The 23,303-nt window shown below is 30.8% G+C and overlaps 2 protein-coding genes across 3 annotated transcripts in view; both read right to left on the bottom strand.

Annotated features, from left to right (window-relative positions):
* Positions 1–821: 821 nt before the first annotated feature.
* LOC145325150 (adenylate kinase isoenzyme 1-like) lies at positions 822–14,319 on the bottom strand. The gene is made up of 10 exons (XM_080168008.1): positions 14,257–14,319; positions 13,777–13,846; positions 12,243–12,297; positions 9,367–9,475; positions 8,838–8,889; positions 8,540–8,589; positions 7,432–7,494; positions 4,816–4,899; positions 1,595–1,642; positions 822–1,150 (listed from the first exon to the last, which is right to left on the bottom strand). Exons 1-10 carry the CDS (start codon positions 14,257–14,259, stop codon positions 1,091–1,093), a joined length of 594 nt encoding a protein of 197 aa, XP_080024134.1. The 5' UTR covers positions 14,260–14,319; the 3' UTR covers positions 822–1,090.
* A 3,373-nt stretch (positions 14,320–17,692) lies between these two features.
* The window catches only part of LOC145325149 (UDP-glucosyltransferase 2-like), a 93,216-nt gene continuing 87,605 nt past the window's right edge, over positions 17,693–23,303 (bottom strand). For both annotated transcript variants that reach the window (XM_080168006.1, XM_080168007.1), the window contains exons 20-22: positions 21,282–21,378; positions 20,757–20,887; positions 17,693–20,161 (exon numbers count right to left, since the gene is read on the bottom strand). In XM_080168006.1, coding sequence (XP_080024132.1) covers positions 20,086–20,161; positions 20,757–20,887; positions 21,282–21,378 — 304 coding nt within the window. In that variant the 3' untranslated portion in view covers positions 17,693–20,085. The remainder of the gene's footprint in view (positions 20,162–20,756; positions 20,888–21,281; positions 21,379–23,303) is intronic.

The following is a 23,303-nucleotide window of genomic DNA, read 5'->3' as shown; positions in this document are numbered from 1 at the left end:
TATATTACAAGATATATATTGGAAAAAATGCACTTAACCCCTGCGGGCCACCAACCTAGCCCGCTGGGGTCGGTTCCCGACTTGTTGGATTATCTTAAATAAAGTCCTCATTAATAGACAAAGTTTATTAAAAAAATCCAAGTAAAATTATAAGTAAGTTTCTAGGTTAGGTTAGGTAAATGCTCTTAAGTCCTGCAGAAAACCAACCTAGCCCGGGGGGGTTAGCTTCAGGTTAGTCTAATGCTAATTTTCGCTCAGAATTGAGTTTCTTGACCTAAAAAACCTATATTTTGATATATAACAAGATATATATTAGAAAAAATGAACTTAACCCCTGCGGGCCACCAACCTAGCCCGCTGGGGCTAGCTTCAGATTAGTCTAATGCTTATTTTAGCTCTAAATTTGAGTTCCTTGACCTAAAAAACCTATAATTAGATGTATCACAACATATGTATTGGGAAAAATGCACTTAACCCCTGCGGGCCACCCACCTAGCCCTCTGGGGTCGGTCCCCGACTTGCTGAATCATCTTAAATAATGTCCATATGAATAGATACAGTGTATTTAAGTTAAAACCCTAAGAAAAAACAATTTAAGGTAAGTTTCCAAATCAAAATAGACCAAAAAAAGCCTAAAAACCCCATTTCCGCAGGGTTTTTCTTACCTAACCTAACCTTAAAATAAAAAATTTTGGATTTTTTTTCCATTTAGATGTAATACCTATAGGACTAGGCTTATATACCAAGTTTGAAGGGTCTAGCTAAATTTTTAGACCATTTTGCTCACGGATTACGAATAAATGTCATTACGCCCCCCCCCCTTATATATTTAGAGTTATGCTAAAAGTAAAATTTTCTTTTATAAGTAAACTTACATAAAAGTTAGGTAAACTTATTTTTAAAGATAATTATACCTTTCTATTAATTAAGCACACTTTTTTTAGATGGTTAAAAATACTTTTTTTATGCGATTTCATATGTATAACAAAGTTAATCAAAAAACATACATATTAAGACTTAAATCACTGTAATAGATATGACAATTCCAAAAAATATCATATTTTATACAGTTTTTATGAACAAGAATGATTTAAGCCAAAGCTGGGAGAATGTCGGCTGTAACTTCTTCAGCGGGACGGTTAGCATCAAGCTAAAAAATAAGAATTTCATTTGAAAAGTCCATTTCAAAATATAAAAACTTATTAAGAAAAAAGAGATAGGCTTTATGCTGTTGTCTTTACATAGATTAATAATGTTTATATCAACTTTTATTTTTAAATCACAACTTTACAAGTCATTGCTTTGTCTGTTTATATATTTTAGATATTTCATTGGTAGGGCATGGGAGGGAAGAAAATGGCCTAAAACCAACCAAAGACATTTTAAAGCTTCATTAAGTACAACCAAATTAGGACCAATATTTTTCGAGATCTTCAGCTTCGAACAAATAAAACCTTACTACTATACATTATGATTGCATAGTTCCAAATATTTGATTTTCAAAGTCTTTTATTAAGTTTTTAAGATTGAGATATGGAAAAAAGGCAACTGTTGGATGTAATCGTCTGTGAAGAGTAGAAAATTTCAAACTTACCCTGGTAACTAAATCCTTGAACTTCTCAAGAACGGGTCTTGTCTGATTCTAAAAATACATCAAATGTTATATGAAAGTCAAGAAGACATTTTTGGTAGGATATTTCAAAGTATAAAGATTACATGTAGCAAATTGTCTCAAAATCAGCCATGTGACGTTATAACAATGAGTGATTACCCATCTCGGTTTTAGAGGTTTTCTTTCCCACTTCTCTTCTCATTTCCCTCATTTTTATGACGTCACATGGCTGATTTTTGAGACATTTTGTCCCACTAAAGATTACATTCTTAAATTCAATTTTATTATCACTACACATAAACTATGGCGATAAATTAATGTTAAGTATACGCATAATTTCTGCACAGTGTCTACGCAGTAATGTATACAAATTGTTTAGATACAAACCTATTGGGGCAAAGCCCCTAGAGGCTAAGGGCGAAGCCGCTAGTATTTTTTAAAGAGCGGTTAGATCTCTTTGTTAATTAAGGTATGTAAAAACTGTCCTATCGATTTTGAACCGTCCAAAAAATGTAAGTACTTCCTTAAACAGAATCCGTTATTTAAGCCAGTTTCGATTCTATTTTGTTTATACTTTTAGACTAAAATTTAGATTCTTCAAGGGCTCTTTTTTTTCAAAAAAAGCTTAGATTTCTAAATTACCTAATTCACAAACAAAACAAAATTACTTATTTCTAAATGCAATGATTGAAATTTCCCCAGAATCTGTACTCTTTCCTTTACATGACTTCTCTGAGTAAAATTAGGGTTAATAATAGACCGGGAATTTTAAGAATGCAACATATTCACAATTGCCCATTTTGAACATAATTTTCGAATCATTTTGTACACAATAGAGTAATTTTTAATATCTCATGATTTGAAATTATTTTTTTAGATTCATTTAAATTTTATTGAATTGTTTAATTAATCTAGAATTTTTTTTACCAGATTCTAAATGGCAAAATAAGTTACATATTTTTGGTTATTTTCCCATTTTGTTGTTGAGTTACAAGGAATTGAATAAAGCTAGTCAATCTTTAATAAAAATTCCATAACCTGTGTGCTCGAAACGCAATTACTAATTTGGACAAAAATATACCTACTTTTAAAAAACATTTTTTGCATAAATTTGTCTGCTTAATAATCTATAAAATAAAGAAGTAGATTTTCTTCTTCTGAAGCTAAAGGATATCGATTTTATTTTTCAGGGAAGCTTTATAAATATCTAATGGGGGTATAGGCTACTTTCTTGACCTCCCCTCCTTAGAGGCTAGGGTCGAAGAATCCAGTACTATTAAAAATAAAAAGTTTAAATTACCTTTCCTATTATAATTAGTTAATTTCTATTTTGTTAAAAATATCTAACAAATTCCGTGTTGAGATAAATGAAATATCCATTAATCCTTAATGTTTGTAAGCAGGGCTCGGCAGCCGCGTGTAAGCACCAGTGAAATCAACATGTTATAACTTAAAATAAAAAGTCCAAACCTGTTTCTAAACAGACAAGCCATCTTTACAGAATTTTTTGAAAAATTTTTGAACACAAGTGAATTCAAATTTGAGGCTTATACGCGGCTGTTGCGCAGGCTGCCGAGCCCTGTATGTAAGTCACAAGACAAATGCAACAAGCCCTGCCTGGCGCATTATAGTTACATACAAGAACGGATTACTGTGAACAAGGGAACTTCATTTCATTAAATTTACTAATAAAAATCCTTTTCAAATATACGAAATGTTAATCATAATATAAAAGTCTTTGAATCTTTTTGCAAAGCTTCTCAAAGGTACAGGGAAGGGAGAATCCTAAAAAAAAGTACCCCTCTCTACCCATCCACTTCCCTCAAGAGCTCCTAAAGGCCTCTAGGGGCTAAACACCTAGTTATTATTATACAGTATAATAATTTTTATTCTGCCACTTTTATCATTTAAGAATTATAAGATGATAATATAAATAGTATATAAAACCTCAATTACATAGTGATCAATTAGTGCATCTAACTGCAACAAGACAAAGTTCCGTTTACTCTTCCGGTCAACCCGATTTGACATTCCCTATTACCCTACCTATTTTCCGCCAACTTTTTATTTCCTTTCTTATATTATTACCCTCGCCTTCGTACCCTAAATGACTTTAAGCAATTACCCTTTCTCTTTTAATTTGTACCTCTCCTCCGTCCCTACAAAGACTTATTTTCTTAACAGTCAGTTTGGAATTTAAGATATTGCATTTTATTTTGCAAAAAAAATTAGAGTTGTAGCGAATAATTATAGTTTATAAACATATATTTCATTATATGGAAAAAGTAGGAAGTAAGACCAGTAGGTTAATTATTAAAAAAGCTTTGTGCTGTACAAGTGCAGGTTTTAGGCTATTTTGCTGGGGTAAGAAATACTCTTAAGACTTATAAGACCCTTTCAAATCAAGTTATATTGGTTTTTAAACCAACTATACCAAATAACGATGATATTTAATCTAATATTATTTTAATAAAAGGCGCAAAAAAATATTCTACAATTTCTTTTCATTTAATCTCTTCTTATCCAAATAAACGTCTTAATGCTTAAACCTTTTTTATGCTAATTTATTGGTGTGAAAAAGAAATTTTATGTTAACAGATTCCGGCATTTTTAATACAAAAGTGTGTACTTTTCTTCTTTTAAATCCAAGACTAAAAAATACTAAAGCATTTAAACTTTTTTAGTTTTCTGTTGCAATAAAAGTAAATTAAGAGTATAAAATTAATTGTTTCTAATTGCAAAGTACATAGACACTTTTTTCAACAACAAAAATGATTGATAAAAAGTATTTATCAATTTCACCAAACAAGTAAAAACTTTAGTGTTATACCTCAAAGTTCCCCCCAGCGAGCACAGAAATCAAACTTATATGTTTGAAATAAATTGAACATAATGGAAGGGCTACCCTGTACCCAATTTTATCAAACTTAACCTAACCTAGGACATCAAAAATCACCGAAAAAAATACTTCTTGCCTTATTTTCATTTTATTTCAAAGTAAGGAAAAGGTGGGGCTTTCTGTGCTTGACTAGGAACTCAGAGAAAAAAATCAAATGTCTAAGTATTGGACTGTTGGAAATCATATTTCTTTAATTGTATTAATAATCTTTTTAAAAACTAGAATAATGTAAACTCTATCCTATTTTTTGTGCTTCGCTACTCATGTATGAGGCCTCCTTGTTGAAATTGTATTGCTATCATACCTGGAAGTTAGCGCAACGCTTTTCAATAGTTTCTCTATTGTCATCAAAGTTTCCTCTGGCCAAAAGTCTGTCAATCATAACATCCTAAAATTGAAGATTTATTGATAATACCTCTCAAAAATTATAGTTTTAGAAAACTTGTTAAGGAATAATAAACAAGAAGCTAAAATATACTTTTGCGTACAAGTTAAAATAAAATGTTTTGACAAATGCATTTTAAAATATTTTTTCTGAAAAAGGAAAGCAAAAAAGTGTGAAAAGAAATACAGCCAAAAAAAAGCAAAGTCAGGCGTAAATGATATTGTTTGACTTAAAAAATATATATGAAATTTTATATGCGAATGTTTTCTATAATTAGGGAAGGCCGATCGTCCGGATAGTCCATAGATCTGATTTTAGAATTGTCCTTCGTTTTCAAACTTGGCATGGTGATTCGTGTAATAGTTAGGTACGATTTGTCCGTGCCCCATTTCAAACATGTTTTTAGCTTTTTTGTCAATAATTTTATGTGATATAATTATCCTATTCATCTGATTTTTCAAAATACTGATTCCTATGACAACGAAGTAATATGTTATAAGCGAAGCATCTAATTAATCAAGTACTAAGAATGTTGTCCTTTTACTTTGTGAAGAACACAATCAGATAAAATAAAATAATTTTGTAATCATTTTTCTAGTATGGTTTCTTAATTTCCGCTGGATTAGAACCAGTTTTTAGTCATACTAAAAGATCATGTATACATCGTATTAAAGACAATTTTCCACGATTATTAAAATAGAAAGCATAACATAAACAACAGTTTTGTTAGTACGGGACTTTGGACCCTTTGGGCTAAAAATCTGGTTTTAACTTTTCATTTTGATATCAGCGGAAATCTGTTTATAATACGATACGTAGTACTAACAATATTTAATTCATTCAACTATTTCTACAGTAAATATTTCTCCCCCTTAAAACATTAAACATTAAAGCGGTCAAAACATTATTTTTAGAGTCGCATTAAACTCTATAACAAATGTTTTAGATAAGATCTTACTAGCTTTTTGAATTGCTACATTTAACTTTAGATAGCCAAATATCCTTTTCTTTTAAGCTAGGAAAAAAGTATTTAACATATTTTTACAAGTATTAAATCTAAAATTTAGATTATTATTTACTAGATCAATTACAATTGCAGCATGTACTTGTATACAGTAAGTGGTTTTGTTGCGGAATATAACCATTTTAATGACATAAATAAAGCTTTCTTAAAAGTATTAGAACAAAATTAGAGAAAACTCGTCTATAAATTTTAGGTTGAAAAGTTTGGACACTGCGAGTTTGCACCACTACTGAATCAAAATTCAGAAGCAGCTTAAAGTGTCAATAAAAGAATTACTACGTCATACAATACAAATGACCAATGATAGGCCAGTATACAATGGTAAAATGAATACTGGTCTTTCATTGGATGACATTATCTTTTTTATATAGTCACAATAAACTACATCCAAAATTTAATAAAAGTATCAAACATTTTGCAACTATTAACCCTTAACAGTCGGGCCCCTTGCCGCACCTTAATCAGTCGGGGGGGGGGGGCGTTTAACGCCCCCCCCCTCATTTTCTCAGTTCCTATTAGAGCTAGAGGGCTAAAAAATTTTGGGCAAGTCCCCTGTGTTATGGTGAATTTCCGACCTTAAGTAAGTCAAGGTGAATTTCCGCTTCCTTCACCCTTTTATTTAACAACCTTTGTTTTTAGGTCCTTTTTTACTTGAAAATTTCAAACGGCTGTAATTTTTTTTATTTTTAAAGCTAGAAGAAAATTTTTTTTTGCAGAAAATGTTTATTTTATTTAAATTTTATATTTGAAATATCAAAACATAAGTTTTAGCGGCCGCAGCAGTCGGCGGTCGGCGGGAAAACGGCGGCGGATCTTTATGAAATTTTAATACATTATGTAGACATGTAAGAAAAGCTTAAGTTTAAAATTTGAAGTCTCTAAGTCAAAAATTGCGGCCACAGGAGCATTTTAAAGATTTCTGGAGACCTGGAGGATCAGGACCTGCAGGATCATACCTGGAACCTGAAATTGACTTGAACACCTGTATTTAATATGAGGATGTACTACTAGAGGATATTTTAGTATTTTGGTAAGATAAAATGCTTTGTTTAAATCAAAAACAAATTTTTGTTCTTTACCTGGATGACCCTGCCAGGTTTGCTGGCATCCTGTGCCCGCCAGGATGGAGATATTCAAAAAATTCCAACTCTCAGTTATGTGTCATACCCATACTTAAAAAGTCAAGCAGTTTGGGCTCTTTATTTTTCACACACAGAAAATGAGATAGAAAAAACCGGATGGGGGGGGCGTTCAAGGCCCCCCTCCCCGACCGTTAAGGGTTAAGAGAATGTGTTTGGGCACAAGTATAATGTAAAGTCCAATGTTCCATCCCAATCTGACCTAACAAATCTCTTTATAGTGCTTTTAAAAAATGACGTTATATAACACAAATGACCAATGATAGGCCAATCTACAGACCAAATTACCAATGACAGGCCATATACATTTTAATTGACCAAAGGTAGGCCTGTATGACTTTACATTTTTTTGATAAAAAGCTTCTTACTAACCTGTTCCAGGGAAAGGTAGATAATCTTCTTTGGCTGTCCAATTCTGGCAACAAAAGCATCAGCCTACAAAAAATCAATTTTTTTTTTATCGGTTGGTTATTCTTTTTGGTTGGGTAACTAACATAAGGTACCCATTAGAGTAAAATACTAGAGGGAGAAAGGGTTAAATAACTGTATCTCCCCATAACAAACAAGTTGTGCAAACTTTCTATTGGGTTATTGTAATGCAATGGTGTCGCTTGTATTAACACAGCCAAGAAGCAGAAAATAATATAGAAGCAGGCAAAAGAAGTATTTGAAAAAGGAAAGGAGGTAGTTGTCTGTATATACATCCGTACTATAGATCTTTTATTTACCCAACCTATCTATCTAACAGCTATTTTATAGAAAGGGTACAATCACTTCTTGGTTATATATATATTAAAATGTATAAAGTTTAATAAAGTTTAATACAGGGAGGGAGGGGACATTGAGTGTTTAGTCCCCACAGTCTTATAATAACGTTTTCTTATTCGTTGGCCTTAAAGTCATTCATTGAATTTTGATCGGTTTGTTCAATTAGTTGAGTGTCCAAACGTTTCAAGAACTTTTGTAATCTATATGGGGGTAATTTTGTGAATCTTCATTGGAGATGTACATAAATTTATCAGCCATTGTCTTATCCCTGAGGTGGAAAGGATTTTAAAAATTAATATCGCTTGTACAGATTTTCATTTAATTTACATTTTAATTTAAGAAAAAAATGTAGTATGTTTTACATTGTTGTAGAATATTTGTAATTCTTCATTTGTGTTTGAATTGTCATGTCCGTTTAATTTTTTTGTCACACTACAAGGAGCTAGGTAATTAATAATAGAGCTTTCTACAAAGAGCAAAGTTACGATTAATATCTAAAAATAACTTTAAATCAAGATAAAATATAAAACCTTTACTAATTTGTACCTATCTTGAAAAATGAAATATGTAAGCTTATATACGATATTGATAATTTTATTTTCAGTATACTTTGGAACCCATTAGAATACATATGAGATTTTATTTGTAAAGATTTAATTTGTCTGTAATATGATGATATACATAATTTTTAGTATGCAATAATAAGTTTTACCTGGTCAAGGTTCCAGGGAAAAGCATCCAACAAAAATCCTTTTGCCTTGCCTACAATTATTTAACAACATATTTTTTATGTAATTCAATTTTTCAAAAACTTTTGTAGTTTTAGATTTTCAAGTATAGGAGTCAGCTAGTGTTTAGCAGATGTGATCTGAAATTTGGCCGTGTTGGTTTTTTGAATTGCTTTAAGATTATTCATTGAGATTTTGTAATTAACATAAACTTTGACTTTTGCCTAGAATCGAACTCTTCACCCTGCTGACAAAAAAATAAGTAATAATATGGAATGATACCTCCATAAACTTCTTGCACCATGGCTTCAGCAATCAGATCCAAAACAACTTGCTAAAACAAAATGTAATCGATATCTAGAAATCTTGAGGTTTTCAGGAATTCATTTTTATGCAATATTTTATACAGGGTAAATAAAAAAAGGATTCAACTTCCGCCACTGTAAATTTTAAATTGTACTTAGGTAGCTATTAATAAAAGGCTAATATATAAAGATTTTCCTTGAAAATTTTAAAAATCTTTTTAAACTTTGTTTTATCATTAGCAGATTTATTAAAGTTAAAAAGCTTAACTAAGCTGAAAATAAGGAAGATAGCCTAAAACCAATTCCAAGATTCTTGCACAACCCATTCGGGTCAGCATTTTCTGAGAGAAAAAAAAATGCTTCTTTATGTATTAGTGTAGACTAAAAACTTTAGGGGGGGGGGGGGTATTTCTGATAAGGAAGCTCTTGGGAGGAAGAATGTAAAGCTCCCCTGCACCTAGAAGAAGCATCACTTTAAGAAGAACTTTTATATAAGGATTACTTACTGTAGGGACCAATTCTCCCATCTCCATAAGCTTGTAGAGCTGCAGGCCTCTCTTGGAGCCGGAGACAACTTCATTACGGAGCAGATCTCCAGAGGAGAGGTGACAGAACCTGAAGCAATAGTTGATACAAGCGCACCTGTCCTATGGTTATGTCCACCTTTTTAGGGAATGTCTGTACGTCTGTTCGGAAGCTCTTTATAGTGCCTATAAAAAATTACCAATGAGAGGCCAAGAAACAGACTAAATTTCCAATGGGCAGGCCAGTATACATTTTAATTTACCAATGGTAGGCCAGTTAATTATTTATAGGCACTATAAAAAGCTTCGTCTGTTTGTTTTACAGGTTCTACGAATAGGCACTGCTATTATTTGCCACAATATGCTGTCGTTTAAACATTTAATTAAGTAAATATATTTATTTTGTTTTAAAAAATAATTATTTCTTACACAGTTGTTCAAAAAGCTTTACAAAAAAATTAAGTTTGAATTTGTCAACAAAAACGAAAATAAAATACATATAATTTTACAGCTTTTTAACTGAAAATGTCTGGTGAAAGCTAGTTATTGAAATAGTTAATATATTTTTATTTGCTTTGAGAAGCGAAGCAGCTCTAAAAGTATTCCTTCGATTGTTTTTGTTACTTAGATACGTTTTGAACACGTTTACACCCTAAAGCATTGTCCCACCATGATTTAAACCCTTTGATTTTATAAATCAGGTAAAACTTTGACAATCCCGCCCATACACCCTTTCCCCTCATAAACTTCCGTATGTAAATCTTATGTACTAGTAACTAGAGATTCGTGTTTTTTATGCTTCATTAGCTGCGTTACTTTCAGTTAAAGTGTTCTTGTGTTTTTTTATCCTTGCTTATCAAAAGTCCTAATCTACCGTAAACAACGCAGTAAATTATCTTTTTAAATTAGACATATTTTACAGGGAGGGAGGGGACATCGGACTGTTTATTACACTAGTCCCCAAAGTTTTATGATGAGGTTTTCTTATTCGATTGCTTAACAGCTTTGGGGACTTACATAGATTTTGATTAGTTGGATTATTAAAATGAGTGCCCAAACGTTTCAACAACTAATTGTAATCTTCAATTTATCGGCATATCGATCCCTGCATATTTTTAACAGCAACTTTGCTTTTTTAATCTATATGTACTAGGTTGGGTCGATTTTTGACATTTTTTTTCTGAGACCTAAGCGGGGATCTGCAAACGATTCTTATGATTATAATACACCTCTGGACGATTTAAAATTTATCTTAAGTCTTAAAACCGCTGACGACCAGATATACAATTGTATAGCTATTTGTAAATTGGAGTAAAAAAATTATTGAATCAGAACTATGGCTCTCAGGAAAGGCATTGAGTAGTAGAATCAGGAACTTTCGACCGTTTCAAAAAATCTCGTTCCTAGCCTGAGGAAATCTCAAAAAACCTCTACAAATTGGACAATTCTTAATAAACCTGGAAAAATGGTGTTTTTTTAATTTCTAAGGCTAGGAACGAGATATTTTGAAACTGACAAAAGTTCCTGATTCTTCTCCTTTTCTGGGAGCACCATGAAGCTATAGTTTTGATTCAAAATTTTTTTGAAATGTTGTCTTTGCATATTATTAAGTAATGAAATACATTTTAAAGTGGTCGTTCTAAATCTTAATTTTTCAAAATTATTTTTCCGTCAGAATTTTTTTTAAAAGTTAATTTTATCTGTTGCATATCCCCTCTTTGTATAATTCCCATTGTCTTAACCTCTTTTCGAGGAAGCTTTGTGTTTATCAAGATCGAAATTAATTCCTTATTCATTATCCCAAATTAGGCGCAAATGTCGTCTTTGTTTGACTTTCCTTTTCTAAAGAGACGCGGCATGGATTGTTTATGTTTTGATGCGTCCACGTTCTTTACTTTTGAATGATATGTGAGTGTGTGAAGATTTCGGAGAACAAAGTTGGGCCTATCATTGGTCTCATAGTGCGTGAACGACCCTAGTATACCAGGGGCTTTAAACCATAAGAACTTCAGGTAGAATTTGTTAATTTTATTTAAATTGAATGGCGTATAGGACGATTTTATTTAGTTTAAAAGGCTTTAGCCAGCTAAACATGAAACTTTATTATGATTTAATTATTATGTTTTAGTAATTTTTTATGTGCTTTATTTTTGCATTTAACAATGATTTATTAAACCAAATAATTTTCCTTTAAAGCCAAAGTTTCCAAAGATTCTTAACCGTAGAAAAAAAAGATTTTAAAAAGCAAATAAGATTACGTGGTTATAAAAACTGGAATTTTGTATTAATTGATTTTGTAATTTCAGGACTTTGAAATAGTTTGCCTCAATAAATCTATAATCAAACCTGCTGTTGAAACTTGATGGTTCCTGGTATTGGGGGTTTGTGTGTACGTCAAACAAGATCTCTAGAACTTCCCGCTAATTCGGAAGTCACACTCAACCAAAGTGTCATGGTTGAGACACCCATATAAACCCGCCCTAATATGTACGCCTTTCCATTTTAATAAACAAGGTCAATTATGTCCATTCGAAGCGCAAAAGTAAGTTCAGAAATGATTTTATAGGGGAAAAGAATTAAACTGTATCATTTTAACAATATTTATAATACTGGAGATATATATTATTTGAATTAAATGAAAAAAGAAAAGCTGCAATCATGCATATGTATTCAGTGGCGTGCACAGAAATTTACAAGAGGGTTGTGAAACCTTAAGGGGAAACACATCTAAAATCTATATAGAAATATTTTATTTAATTAAAATTTGATTGAAAGAATCTAAATCTATAGTCATAGTTTTAACCATTTGTTTAAACTTCAGAACATCTTTGCTAGTAATAATATTGAAGTATAAATACCCAGTTTTAACTCTGATGTTATCACACTGTGTTCCCTTACCACTACCGGGACCACCTGAAAAATAAATACTTTATTCAAGATTAGAATGTTCCACGATTAGATAATCCAAAAGTACTCCTGTAAGTACATGTTGAGCACTGAACCCAACCCCTTCATCCTTATTTTTCAAAATAAAATGAATTTAAGAATGGGTTAGTTTCTCGTTTGTCTATTTATGACTTTAGTTCAGTTAAGGGTAAGGTTATATTTGGTAATGATTATCCCCGCAGGGTTAGGGCCCCCTAAAGAGGTTAGGCATAGGATAGGTTATTACCCTTACAATATGTATTTCATATTTTCAGTTTATCTATAATACAAAGTAGAATGATGTCTGTCCGTCTGTCTGTCTGTCCGTCTGTCTGTCCGTCCGTCTGTCCGTCCGTCTGTCTGTCCGTCTGTCTGTCCGTCTGTCTGTCCGTCTGTCTGTCCGTCTGTCCGTCTGTCTGTCCGTCTGTCCGTCTGTCCGTCTGTCCGTCTGTCTGTCCGTCCCTTAAGATCTCGGTAACCACTGAACCGATCGGATTCTACTCTTCAGGGAATATACCTCCTGGTCTTGTGGTGGTTTTAGGCTATATTTTTTAGGGGGTGGGACACCCCCCCCCCCCAAAAAAAAACAAAAAAATCCCCCCCCATTTTTTTTTTCTGAAGATTTTCTTGGTCCTTTTACGAATTTCGCCAAAAAAAAAATTTGTTCACCTCTTGGGGCAAAGCCCCTAGAGGCTAGGGGCGAAGTCGCTAGTTTCAAAATAAGGAAGTGGATTTCAGTGCTGAACAGGCACTTAAAGGAAAATCCCGATGTCTCAAATTCATTTTTACATGATATTCTAATCAAAACATTGGTTTAGAATCTACGCGACTAAAAATATTAGTCATTTTTCCTCAATGTTTGTCAGCTTGTTTTGACTTTTAAAACAATACTAAAAAAGTATTTAAAAATTGCAACACTTGAAAGCTAATTGTTGCAAATTCAAACATTGCATAAAAAGTCCAAAGTTTTTTTTCTCTAGAAATTTCAAATTGTCAAGAAAATTTCATTTGAGAACTTCAATTGCGGGAACAGAGAAAATTATTTGAATGAATCATTTAATGTTTGTGCTATAATTACTCTTAATAATGCATTTTGGTAAGGGGTTGTACAATGTGATAAGAAATGCTGTTTATTGAAAAAGAAATTATATTGTAGATTTTGATTTACTGCAATGTTTTTATATTGTCCATGTTTCTGGTTAAGAGAGTAAACGAAGAAAAATTATTATTGATACGTTGACTTAAAACTAGCATTTGATTAAAATTTACAACAACTATAAACTACCACGTAAATTAGCTTTGGTAATTCATAATTGAAAATATTATGGATAGTTCTTAAAAAAACATCGGCAACATATGAACCGATTTAGTTGTGTTTTTTCGAATATAAACTCACAGGTCCTGTGATGGTTAAAATCAATTTTCCCGAAATGTAGAAAAAAGAGAACATTTTATTTAAAATGTTACCCAGAATCCAAATGATGGGCAGATTGGCGGATTTCAAAGCATCGACGTTGATTTCTTTCCTCTCAACCTCCTAGATAGTCAATATTTTAGAATTGCACTTTTAGTTTTAAGAAAATATAGAAAATTTACTTAAACAGTATAGCTAATATTAATATGTCAATAAAAATAACTGTATATTAAAGTTTTCTAATTTTCTGTAGAAAAAATACATTTAAATAAGATACAGCAATTTTTAAAATAATCTTTGAATTACGGATCATCGGTCGGACGTGCATATATAGTCTAATTATAGAGTATCTGAGATTAATCCTAAGTTTAAATAAGTTGTAAGTTATTTGGTCCGTTTCAGTAATGATAACAACCATTATATTGTTTTTTTTGTATTATTCAAAATAATTATCAAATACTGCTATTAAGAAATTATATACATTTTGCATTATACACCGTTCCTTGTATATATAACTTATAAAAGTCACGTACCATTGTAAATAATGTGTTTTTGAGTGTCTGTTTGTGTTGACCCCTAAGCTAATACTAGCTAAACATAATAATAGAATAGTACAATTTAATATTGTTTCAGGGAGGAAGGGAACATTGTTATAACTAGTAATCTTCGCCCCTTTCTCTCTCCCTCATTGTAAAAAGATTATCAAGGAAAAGTTTACACATAAGTATTGGAGAAACGATTAGCATAATTACCATTGGTCTATCCCTGTATACCTGTTGTTGTCTACATATTTTCCCCTGCGCATCCTTTCTCTAGAAATATATACTTTTGAGGAGCGTAGCCTCACAAAATTAACGTGTATGTCCGTCAAAGTTGAATTACTGTTTTTTTAATAATTCAAAATTTGCAAAATGAATGCTTATTCAGTAATCATTATCATATTACTTAAAATAAATTAGACTATAATTTCTTTTTGTAAAATGTTTTACTGAACTTCTTAGAATTTGAATTTTTTTGCTTTTTTTCTTTATAAACCGAATTTTAAACATTATTTATTTTAGATATTATATAGAAATTAAGAAATATACAGCATGACCCTCGAAAAAGTATTTTTAAGCATCTGCAGCCCATATTTCTCAATGAATTATCAAAAAATGTATATGTCCTTGTTCTCTGTAGATTTTCACATAAGTAGATATAAAAATATTTTTTTTTCATCAATTAACAGCTGAGATTTTTAGAGCCAAAGTTTTGAAAAAGTGGCTGAGGAAAAAGTAACTTTTCAAGAAAAATGTTTTTTTAACGTGAAATGACGTGTTTTCCTCATAATTTCAATACTTTTTATAAAACTTATATAAAGACGTTTCCAAGAAATTTATTTCATGCTGAAAGCACTTTTTTCACTTGCTCTAAAAGGCATTTTTAGATTAGTGTAAATTGCAAAAACACCCTTACAGAAAGAAATCCTATAAAAAATAGTAGCAAATTGAAAGTTTACATAAACAGAAATCAAACACTTTTTATTTTATTAAAATAAGTTAAAAAAAAATAAAAGTTACAGCTACAAACTTTTATTAAACATTTAACAATTTAAATGATTTTTATGTGTGTTTTAGTAATTTGTATGAGTGGGCGGGAATTTAAGCACTAATCTTTCCGGTCGTAAGCATTAATTGGGGAGGGGTTTATTTAAGGTCATATTAATAAGTGGGAGATATTATAAGATTTGAGGGAAAATGGTTATAAGAAAAATGTATTCAGTAAAATTTGAAAAGTAATTTTTATATGTAAAAGTAACGTTTTTTAATGCAATAAAAAATGTATCAATTGTAAACTTGCTCTTCTTTCTTATTTGTTTTTTAACTGGTTGATAAAAAGTAATATACTAATAAAAAACTAAGAAATATTTAGCAATATCCAGTTTCTCAAGCACTTTTTCCAAACTTTGGCTTTAAAAATCTCGGCTGTTAATTGATGTAAAAAAAATATTTTGATATCCTTTGATGTAGAAAATTATAGAGAACAAGTACATATGAATCTTTTAATATTTTATTGAGAAATATAGGCTGCAGATGCTTAAAAATACTTTTTCGAGGGTCATGCTGTATTATATTCGAAATTTTAGATAATAAATAACACAATGATATTATAAAACCTATTTCCTAGAACAATAATTTGAAGTAGAAAGGCGAATATTTCTAGAATTTACTACCACACCTTGACTTACTCAGTTTCTTGGATAGGAGGATATTCAAATATTATAGAAAATATGAACTTTCATAATTTTAGATATTTGCAGATTTAGATATAATCGTTTAAAGTATAACTCAACAACAATTTTAGAGATGAAGCAAAGTTAGGTCATTTTTGACTTATTGCTGAATATGTACAAACATCTTTATTTCTTAACTTTCCATATTACGTTTATTTTGCCTACTCATTTCAAATAGCTTCGCTACTATTTATTTTCTTTTATTGGTTTTCTAAAGTTAATAAAATAACAGCTCTGAAGTAAAATTAAGTTCATAATTTTGTTTATTATTTTGCATCTTAGCCTGACATACTCTTTACAGTGTAAAAGAGCCAAACCTTACCCGAATTAAGCAACAATAGATATACTTTCATGTAACCCCTGAAAAAAGACAAATAATTTTGTTTAAACCTAATTACCTGTCTCTCTACCCATGTCAAATACTCATACACTAGAAGTGAAATATCCATGCAGTAGAAGCAACATTATGCAATGTACAAAAGAAAGTATATAAATAAAGTCGGTTAGATCTAAGTATAGGACATAAAAGACAAATGATTGTCTTTATATTTAAACCCACTAACCTATCTCTCTACCCATGTCAAATACTCATACACTAGAAGTGAAATATCTATGTAGTAGAAGCAACATTCAATGTTATGCAATGTACAAATAAAGTAAAAAGGATCATTATGGAAAAACAAGAAAATTTAACTATTATGAGCAACTTAGTGTACAATTTTTTTACTCTATCATATTAGTAGGAATTTTAAAAGGATTTTATTAAATCAAATTAGCTTAAGAATTGTCATTTGTAACACAAATAAATAGATCTGATATTGGTTTCGTAGTTGTATAAAATCTATGATATACATACAGGTTGACGTAAAAAAAATATTTTAATAGTTATTTCTCGCATCGTATTATAAACGGCTTTCCGCGGATATAGAATGTCCAATTATGAAATTAAAACTAGTTTTTTTAGCCCCGAGGTGCCGAAGGCACCGGCTAAGAAAACTGGTTTTAATCTTATGATTGTACATTTTTATATTCGTAAAAGCTGGATATAATACGATGCTAGACATAGTTTTTTCGTATGGATGAGAACCGGTTCCTATCTACCGGATTCGAATGAATACGAGAAATGTAATTACTTACCATCATATATAAAATTATCCCTTAATAAAAATTTCTGGGCGATTTTGCTCAAATGCACTTAACCCATCTCCCCTTACTTTTAGAAAAATGAATAAATGGGGTTAATCCTTATCCAAACTATTTATCAAGTTTTCAAAATCTAGGAGGGGGGGGGGGGGGGTGTTAGTGGTCAAGATTTGATTTGAGGGTAAGTTCCTATTTTTTTAAAACCTAGCACTACTTTCCATGTAAACATATTTATCTATTTACTTTCTTATGTAAATTTAATTCAGCCGTTTAAATTCTTTTTTTCATGCCACATTTTCAAATATTTTTATTTCTCTTTTCAACAGGCCACAGAACACTAACAATTAGAATTACCGGTTTCTCAAGAAAACAATGAATAACAATAGTCATGATTATCCGGATTATCCTTTTAGACTTTTATATCAATATCAAATGCCTTGTTACATTGTTTTTCAGTCTGATTTTTTGAGGTTTGCTGTTATGGAAGTAGTCATCATTGTTTACAATTTAAAAAAAAAGATATAGGTTTCGCGTTTAAAAATATTCAAAAACTCTTTTTACTTGTAAACTTATTATTCAAACAAAATATATATACATAAAAAAATACTTTTTACATACATACAAATACAATTATATTTACACTTTAATAATATTACAATAATTCATTTTCATATTTATTACATATCAACATAAAACGATTGCACATATTAATACATATTATTCTTTCTAGTATTGTAGCTACTCTTTAACAAATACTTGTTCAAACGTTCGTCCGTAAGATGCAAATCACACCCTTTGTTGTTTATAAGTGTTCAAACTATATTTATCGATAAAAATTTATTATTTAGTTCTTTATTTTCAACTAGCGGTTGCGCCACTAGCATCTAGGGGATCTATATTCAAAGAAATACAGAAGGGGAGAAATATAGCCTAAAACCATATCAAGACTTATTTATAAAAATAAATAGCCTAAAACCATTTCTGGACTTCACTGTAAAGGAGAACCATATCGGTTCATTGGTTAGCGAGTTCCTTTATAGGATAGGACAAGCGGCTACGCCCCCTTGAGGCCTCTAGAGGCACTTGAGGAGGTGGGAGTCGAATTTTTTTTGGGGGGGGTTATTTTTCATTCATGGGGGGGGGGTGCCCCCCCCCCCCAAGAAATAATAGTTATAAACCTCCCCGGGACCTATGAGAAGCTACCCTGTTAAGGAGAACCCGATCGGTTCAGCGATTAGCAAGATCCTTCGGTACAAACAAACAGACATTCTGTTACTTTAGTATAAGGATATATTTTTGTCCAGAATGTTGTAAGTAAGCTTGTTATTATTGCTCGCTATTTATGCACATATTTGTCCTTTGTTATTAAAATAAACATTTCCGTTTTAAATGCCCAGGTATTTTATATTTTCACCAGTAAATTATCCAAAATAAAGAAGCAGCTTATAAAAAGTGACGTCATACAATACAAATTACCAATGATAGGCCAGTAAACAATTTACCAATAAAATTACAATGTATTCTGGCCTATCATTGGTCATTTGAATGGTAAAACGTCATTTTGTTACGCAATATTAGCTGTTTCAAAAAAAGAATTATTGAAAAAAAAAGACTTTTTTAACCCCGTCAATTCATACATTGCATTGTTAAAATGCCCTAGTCAAAATCATTTGGCAGAATTTTAATACAAATATTTTAAGAAAAGAATATGAAGCTTTACTGAAAAGCAATTTTCTTTCATATCATACATATACCATTACCAAAATAATACTACAATATCTATAGTTTTAAAATATACCTTTTTAAAATATATATCTATAATGACCGATATGATGATTTCTACATGATAATTTATATTTAATTTTTAATGCTATTTTTTTTAATGAGGTTTGTGAAACTTTTGTTTGATTTAAACTATTTTTAAAATTTTTAGGCATATGATTTCATCTTAACAATGTTTTTTTTGAGAAAAAAAAGATGGTTAGACAAAAAAATATAAACATTGTAAAATGGAATAATATGCCCTTATTGAAGATTTTTTAAGCAAGGGTTCGGCAGCCACCAGTGAGCAGTAAATTTTCTGCTGTTCTATTGATATGAAGGGTTTTAGTTGGCTGAGTGGCGGCTGCCAAACCTTGTTTTGAATATTACCAAGAATTAGTTTAATTCAAAACTATTATTGATTGCACATAGCCAGTCTTGGAAAAGCAGATTCTTGTGATAATGGTTGAGGCAGGGTTATGGTAGGGATTTACAATTTAGCAATTAATTTTTTAGTTCGAAGAGGATACAGAATAAAAAGTGTTTCGATTTTAGAGGATTTTTAACAATAGCAAATTTAAAAATTCTAAGCTACTGTAAGAAAAATGAATCATCAGGACTTTTTGTTTCATGTCCCTAGAAAATGCTGTAGTATTTTTTCTGGGATAAAAAAATATTTTACTAATGTAGTAATTGGATTTAACTAATTATAAGGGAAGAAGAGAAATGTCAGGGGGCACTCAACTTATGTAAATATCTCGTAATATGTTTCAACGTAACTTTAAAGCAACATTATAACTTTAATGTAAATGTCTTCAATTCGGAAAAGTCTTCTTTTACATTCAATTTTGTATAAATGTAAAATATGAATTTTGTGTGTCTTAAAAACTTGATATCAGAGATATATACACCAGTAACACCCCGCTTTAACATATTTATTATTATTCACTCTTAATTTCAATATCTAAATATAATCACATATGATCTGCTTTTGCTCTTTAATTTGAGGAAGACTTTAGAATTGATTTTCATTGTTTTACAATATTTTCTCACTGGTTTATTTTTACACTTCACTTTATTATTTGTGTATTTTTTCTCGTTTTGTTTGGAGGATTTTTTTTAAATTCACAATATTACATTCTTTGCATTGTTCTGATAGAGTTTTTTTTGTTTATGTTGAACAATTTTATTGTTTTTTCTTGTTATTGTTCACAAAATCAGGATCAAGGGGAAGCTCCGCTAAACTTCGCAACCAATACCGTCTGAAAATTGAATAGTAAGTTATTAAGTATTGGAAAACAAAGTAGGTTATACTTTTAATAAAATTTTTACAATAATAGTTATTTCTTTCATCGTATTATAAACGGCTTTCCGCGGATATAGAATGTACAATTATGAGATTAAAACTAGTTTTAATCTTATGATTGTACATTTTTATATTCGTAGAAAGCTGGATATAATACGATGCTAGACATAGTTTTTTCGTATGGATGAGAACCGGTTCCTTTCCACCGGATTCGAATGAATACGAGAAATTTCACTATTTTAACTTCCTCGGACAATTAGATCTGAATTAAGATATAGAGTAGCTGCTCATTATTTAAGTTCTAAAAATAAATTTCAGAAGGAAATCATAGTGTTATTACGGTCTTGACGGACAAACAGTTATTTATAAAAAAAAAACAGCGGTAGCGCTTTTAAAATGTACGCGACAAAGGTTAATAAAACCAGCCCACAAGTACCCCAAAACTTTTTAAAAATAGCCGGAAACCATTCCGGGTCCTATGTCAAGCTCTCATAAAACGCAGAAGTGAGATCTTAAGGAACAAACTTTACACAAGGAAACACCAGACTGACCTGCATGTTGTGAATGTGACATAAATAAGGAAGAGGCAGAGTGCTGACCAGAATATGACCACATCCAGGCACAGGTACTGGATCAAGTTCAGGTTTCCATCGTTGATTCTCAGATGATCAAGATTGCCGTACTGAAAAGAATGTGAATTTTTTTAGGTGTATTTAATTTAAGTGCCAATTCCTTTCCCTCTCTGATTGCAAACTAATAAACAGGGCTCGGCAGCCACGTGTAAGCAACAATAAAAGTCATATGATAGCTTTAAAATATAACTGGCTGTCAAACCTGTTCTTAAACATAAAATCATCTTTTCGAAAAAAAATCGAATTGGCTGGTTGACTGAGGGCGGCTGCTGAGCCCTGATAAACCAAAGGAAAATATTTGTAGTCTTAAATGAATCTACCAAATTTAAGGACACATAGAATTTTTTTTTAAATAATCAATTTAATACAGCTATCAATTGATAATTTTAAACTATTACTTACTTTGACTATCGTTTTTAAACTTTTCATAGCATTATGGGTTACCTTATGTAAAAGTTCAATCCAGTAAGTGGCCTCCTCAATTGGTGTAAATCTTTCATCCCTCCACATATCAGCAAATCTGTCCACCTGGGTCTTGTACCTGCAAAAGAAATACGATTTCAGCACGTCTTCGAAACAGATTGACATCCGCTGGATTAGAGCCGGTTCCAAGTCATATAGAAATATCATGTATTGCATCGTATTGTAGACAACTTCTCAATAAAATAAACATCATAAGATTAAAGTTTTGTTATCCCAAGTTTAAGGCCCTAAGGGGCTTATAAAACTACTTTTAATCTTATATTTAAAAAAAAAAAATTAATAGAAACTGAAATTGATTATCAATTTTAATGATCTATTGCAACTAGAGCGCTGACATAATATGAACATATAATTATTTAAAACCTTTGGCTTTCCTTTAAGTTGAGTTTATTCAATTTATTACATGATCGACAATTTATCAACATAATAATAACTCATTAACGTTGTGACAATATACTTATGGCTTAAAGCTTAGAACACATTAATAGTTTTTAATTGCATCGTATTATAGATAAAAAATAAAAAGATTAAAAGCAGCTTTGTTACCCCTTAAGCTTTAAGGAATATATATTTTTTTTTTAAGTTTTACATCAAATTACGTAGTCTGTAAATCTTTGGTGATGTTACTATAACTAGGTCATATAAAAATAACATTATTCACTGTCGATATAAACAATTGAAATTTTAAGTCATAAAATTTATGCTCAACAGGTCTTTATAAGATATATGTATTATTTACCAATCTTAATATCCTGGACAACAACAAAAAAGCTGTAAAAAAACACATACTATGTGATATGTATATATATTTGTCTAGAAACTGGTTGCACAGTTATATTTTATTTGTCCACTATATTTATATTTTTCTTTTTAAAAATCACTAAACCTCTACTTCAAGGAAAATACTATTTACTATTTATTTGAATATTAAAATCTGTTAATGGCAGGACCTTTTGATTTTATATCATTGAAAATAATGTATATATTATTAAATACAATATTTTACAAAACGCCTATTACAGATTCTTATAGCAAGTTATGTATTTTGATCTTAAAATTGTTTTTTTCTTTGCAAAAAAAATATTTAATCTGCAATGAAACCATAAAACATTCGATAACTTTCTGTGAGACACCCTGCATAGACGAAAAATATTTAGAATATTGATTGATCTGTTATCTCTCGTGGCAACCAGTTTTTAGTTTCATTCATTCGCGCGCCTGTTGATTGGATTCAGAAGTAGTGGGAACAAACCAACAAAATATATAATTTTTGGAACCTTTAAATTAAAACACTTTTTTTGGGAGTTGTTGACACCTATAAGTAATGGCATGCACAGGGTTTAATCCGGGGGGTGGGGTATAAAATCTTTATGGCATTAACAAAGAGGAATGTAATTATTTATAATATCTTTCTGTAAACACCCAAAAACGACCCACTTCTGCAAGCTTATGCCTATAAGTATATCATATTTAAGTATATCACGCAACATTTTATACTTTTAGAGTTAGATTTAAGAGCAAATAATCTTCCATTCACTTATACTTATTTCCCTTTAATTGTTGAGCATTAATCAAAAAGTTTCTTTTAATAGCTATCAATTTTAAAGATAGCAAACAATAAGAATAGGAATCATTTATACTTTTTTACAATTCTTACTTATCTGTCTCTAATAGTAACACTCCTCTTATCAGGGAAGGTGGGGACATTAGGCTTGTTTAATACACTAGACCCCAATGTTTTAATTTCGTTGGCTTAACAACTTTGAGGATTTTTATTGAATTTTGATTGTTACATTAAGTTGAGTGTCTAAACGTTTAACAACTAACCATAATCTACAAAAGGTAATTTTGTGTATCATCATTGAAGATGTGCATCAATTTTTCGACCATTGCCTTCTCCCCTTGGACCCCTGCCGCCAATATCCAGAAGAGTAGAGGACAATGGCACAAAAAATCTTTACCCCTTTTCCTGCCCAATATAAT

This window comes from Acartia tonsa, chromosome 7 (assembly GCF_053477335.1).
Source record: "Acartia tonsa isolate MP-2025a chromosome 7, ASM5347733v1, whole genome shotgun sequence".
In the NCBI taxonomy this organism is placed as follows: domain Eukaryota; kingdom Metazoa; phylum Arthropoda; class Copepoda; order Calanoida; family Acartiidae; genus Acartia; species Acartia tonsa.
This window is presented reverse-complemented; position numbering and strand designations above follow the sequence as displayed.

Excerpts from the sequence above, each read along its gene's own strand:
- LOC145325150 (XM_080168008.1), bottom strand. Across the intron at positions 9,476-12,242 it reads AACATCAGAGTTAAAACTGG|GTTCTGTCACCTCTCCTCTG; the intron begins GTATTTATACTT and ends CTATTGCTTCAG. Across the intron at positions 1,643-4,815 it reads AGCGTTGCGCTAACTTCCAG|AATCAGACAAGACCCGTTCT; the intron begins GTATGATAGCAA and ends ATGTATTTTTAG.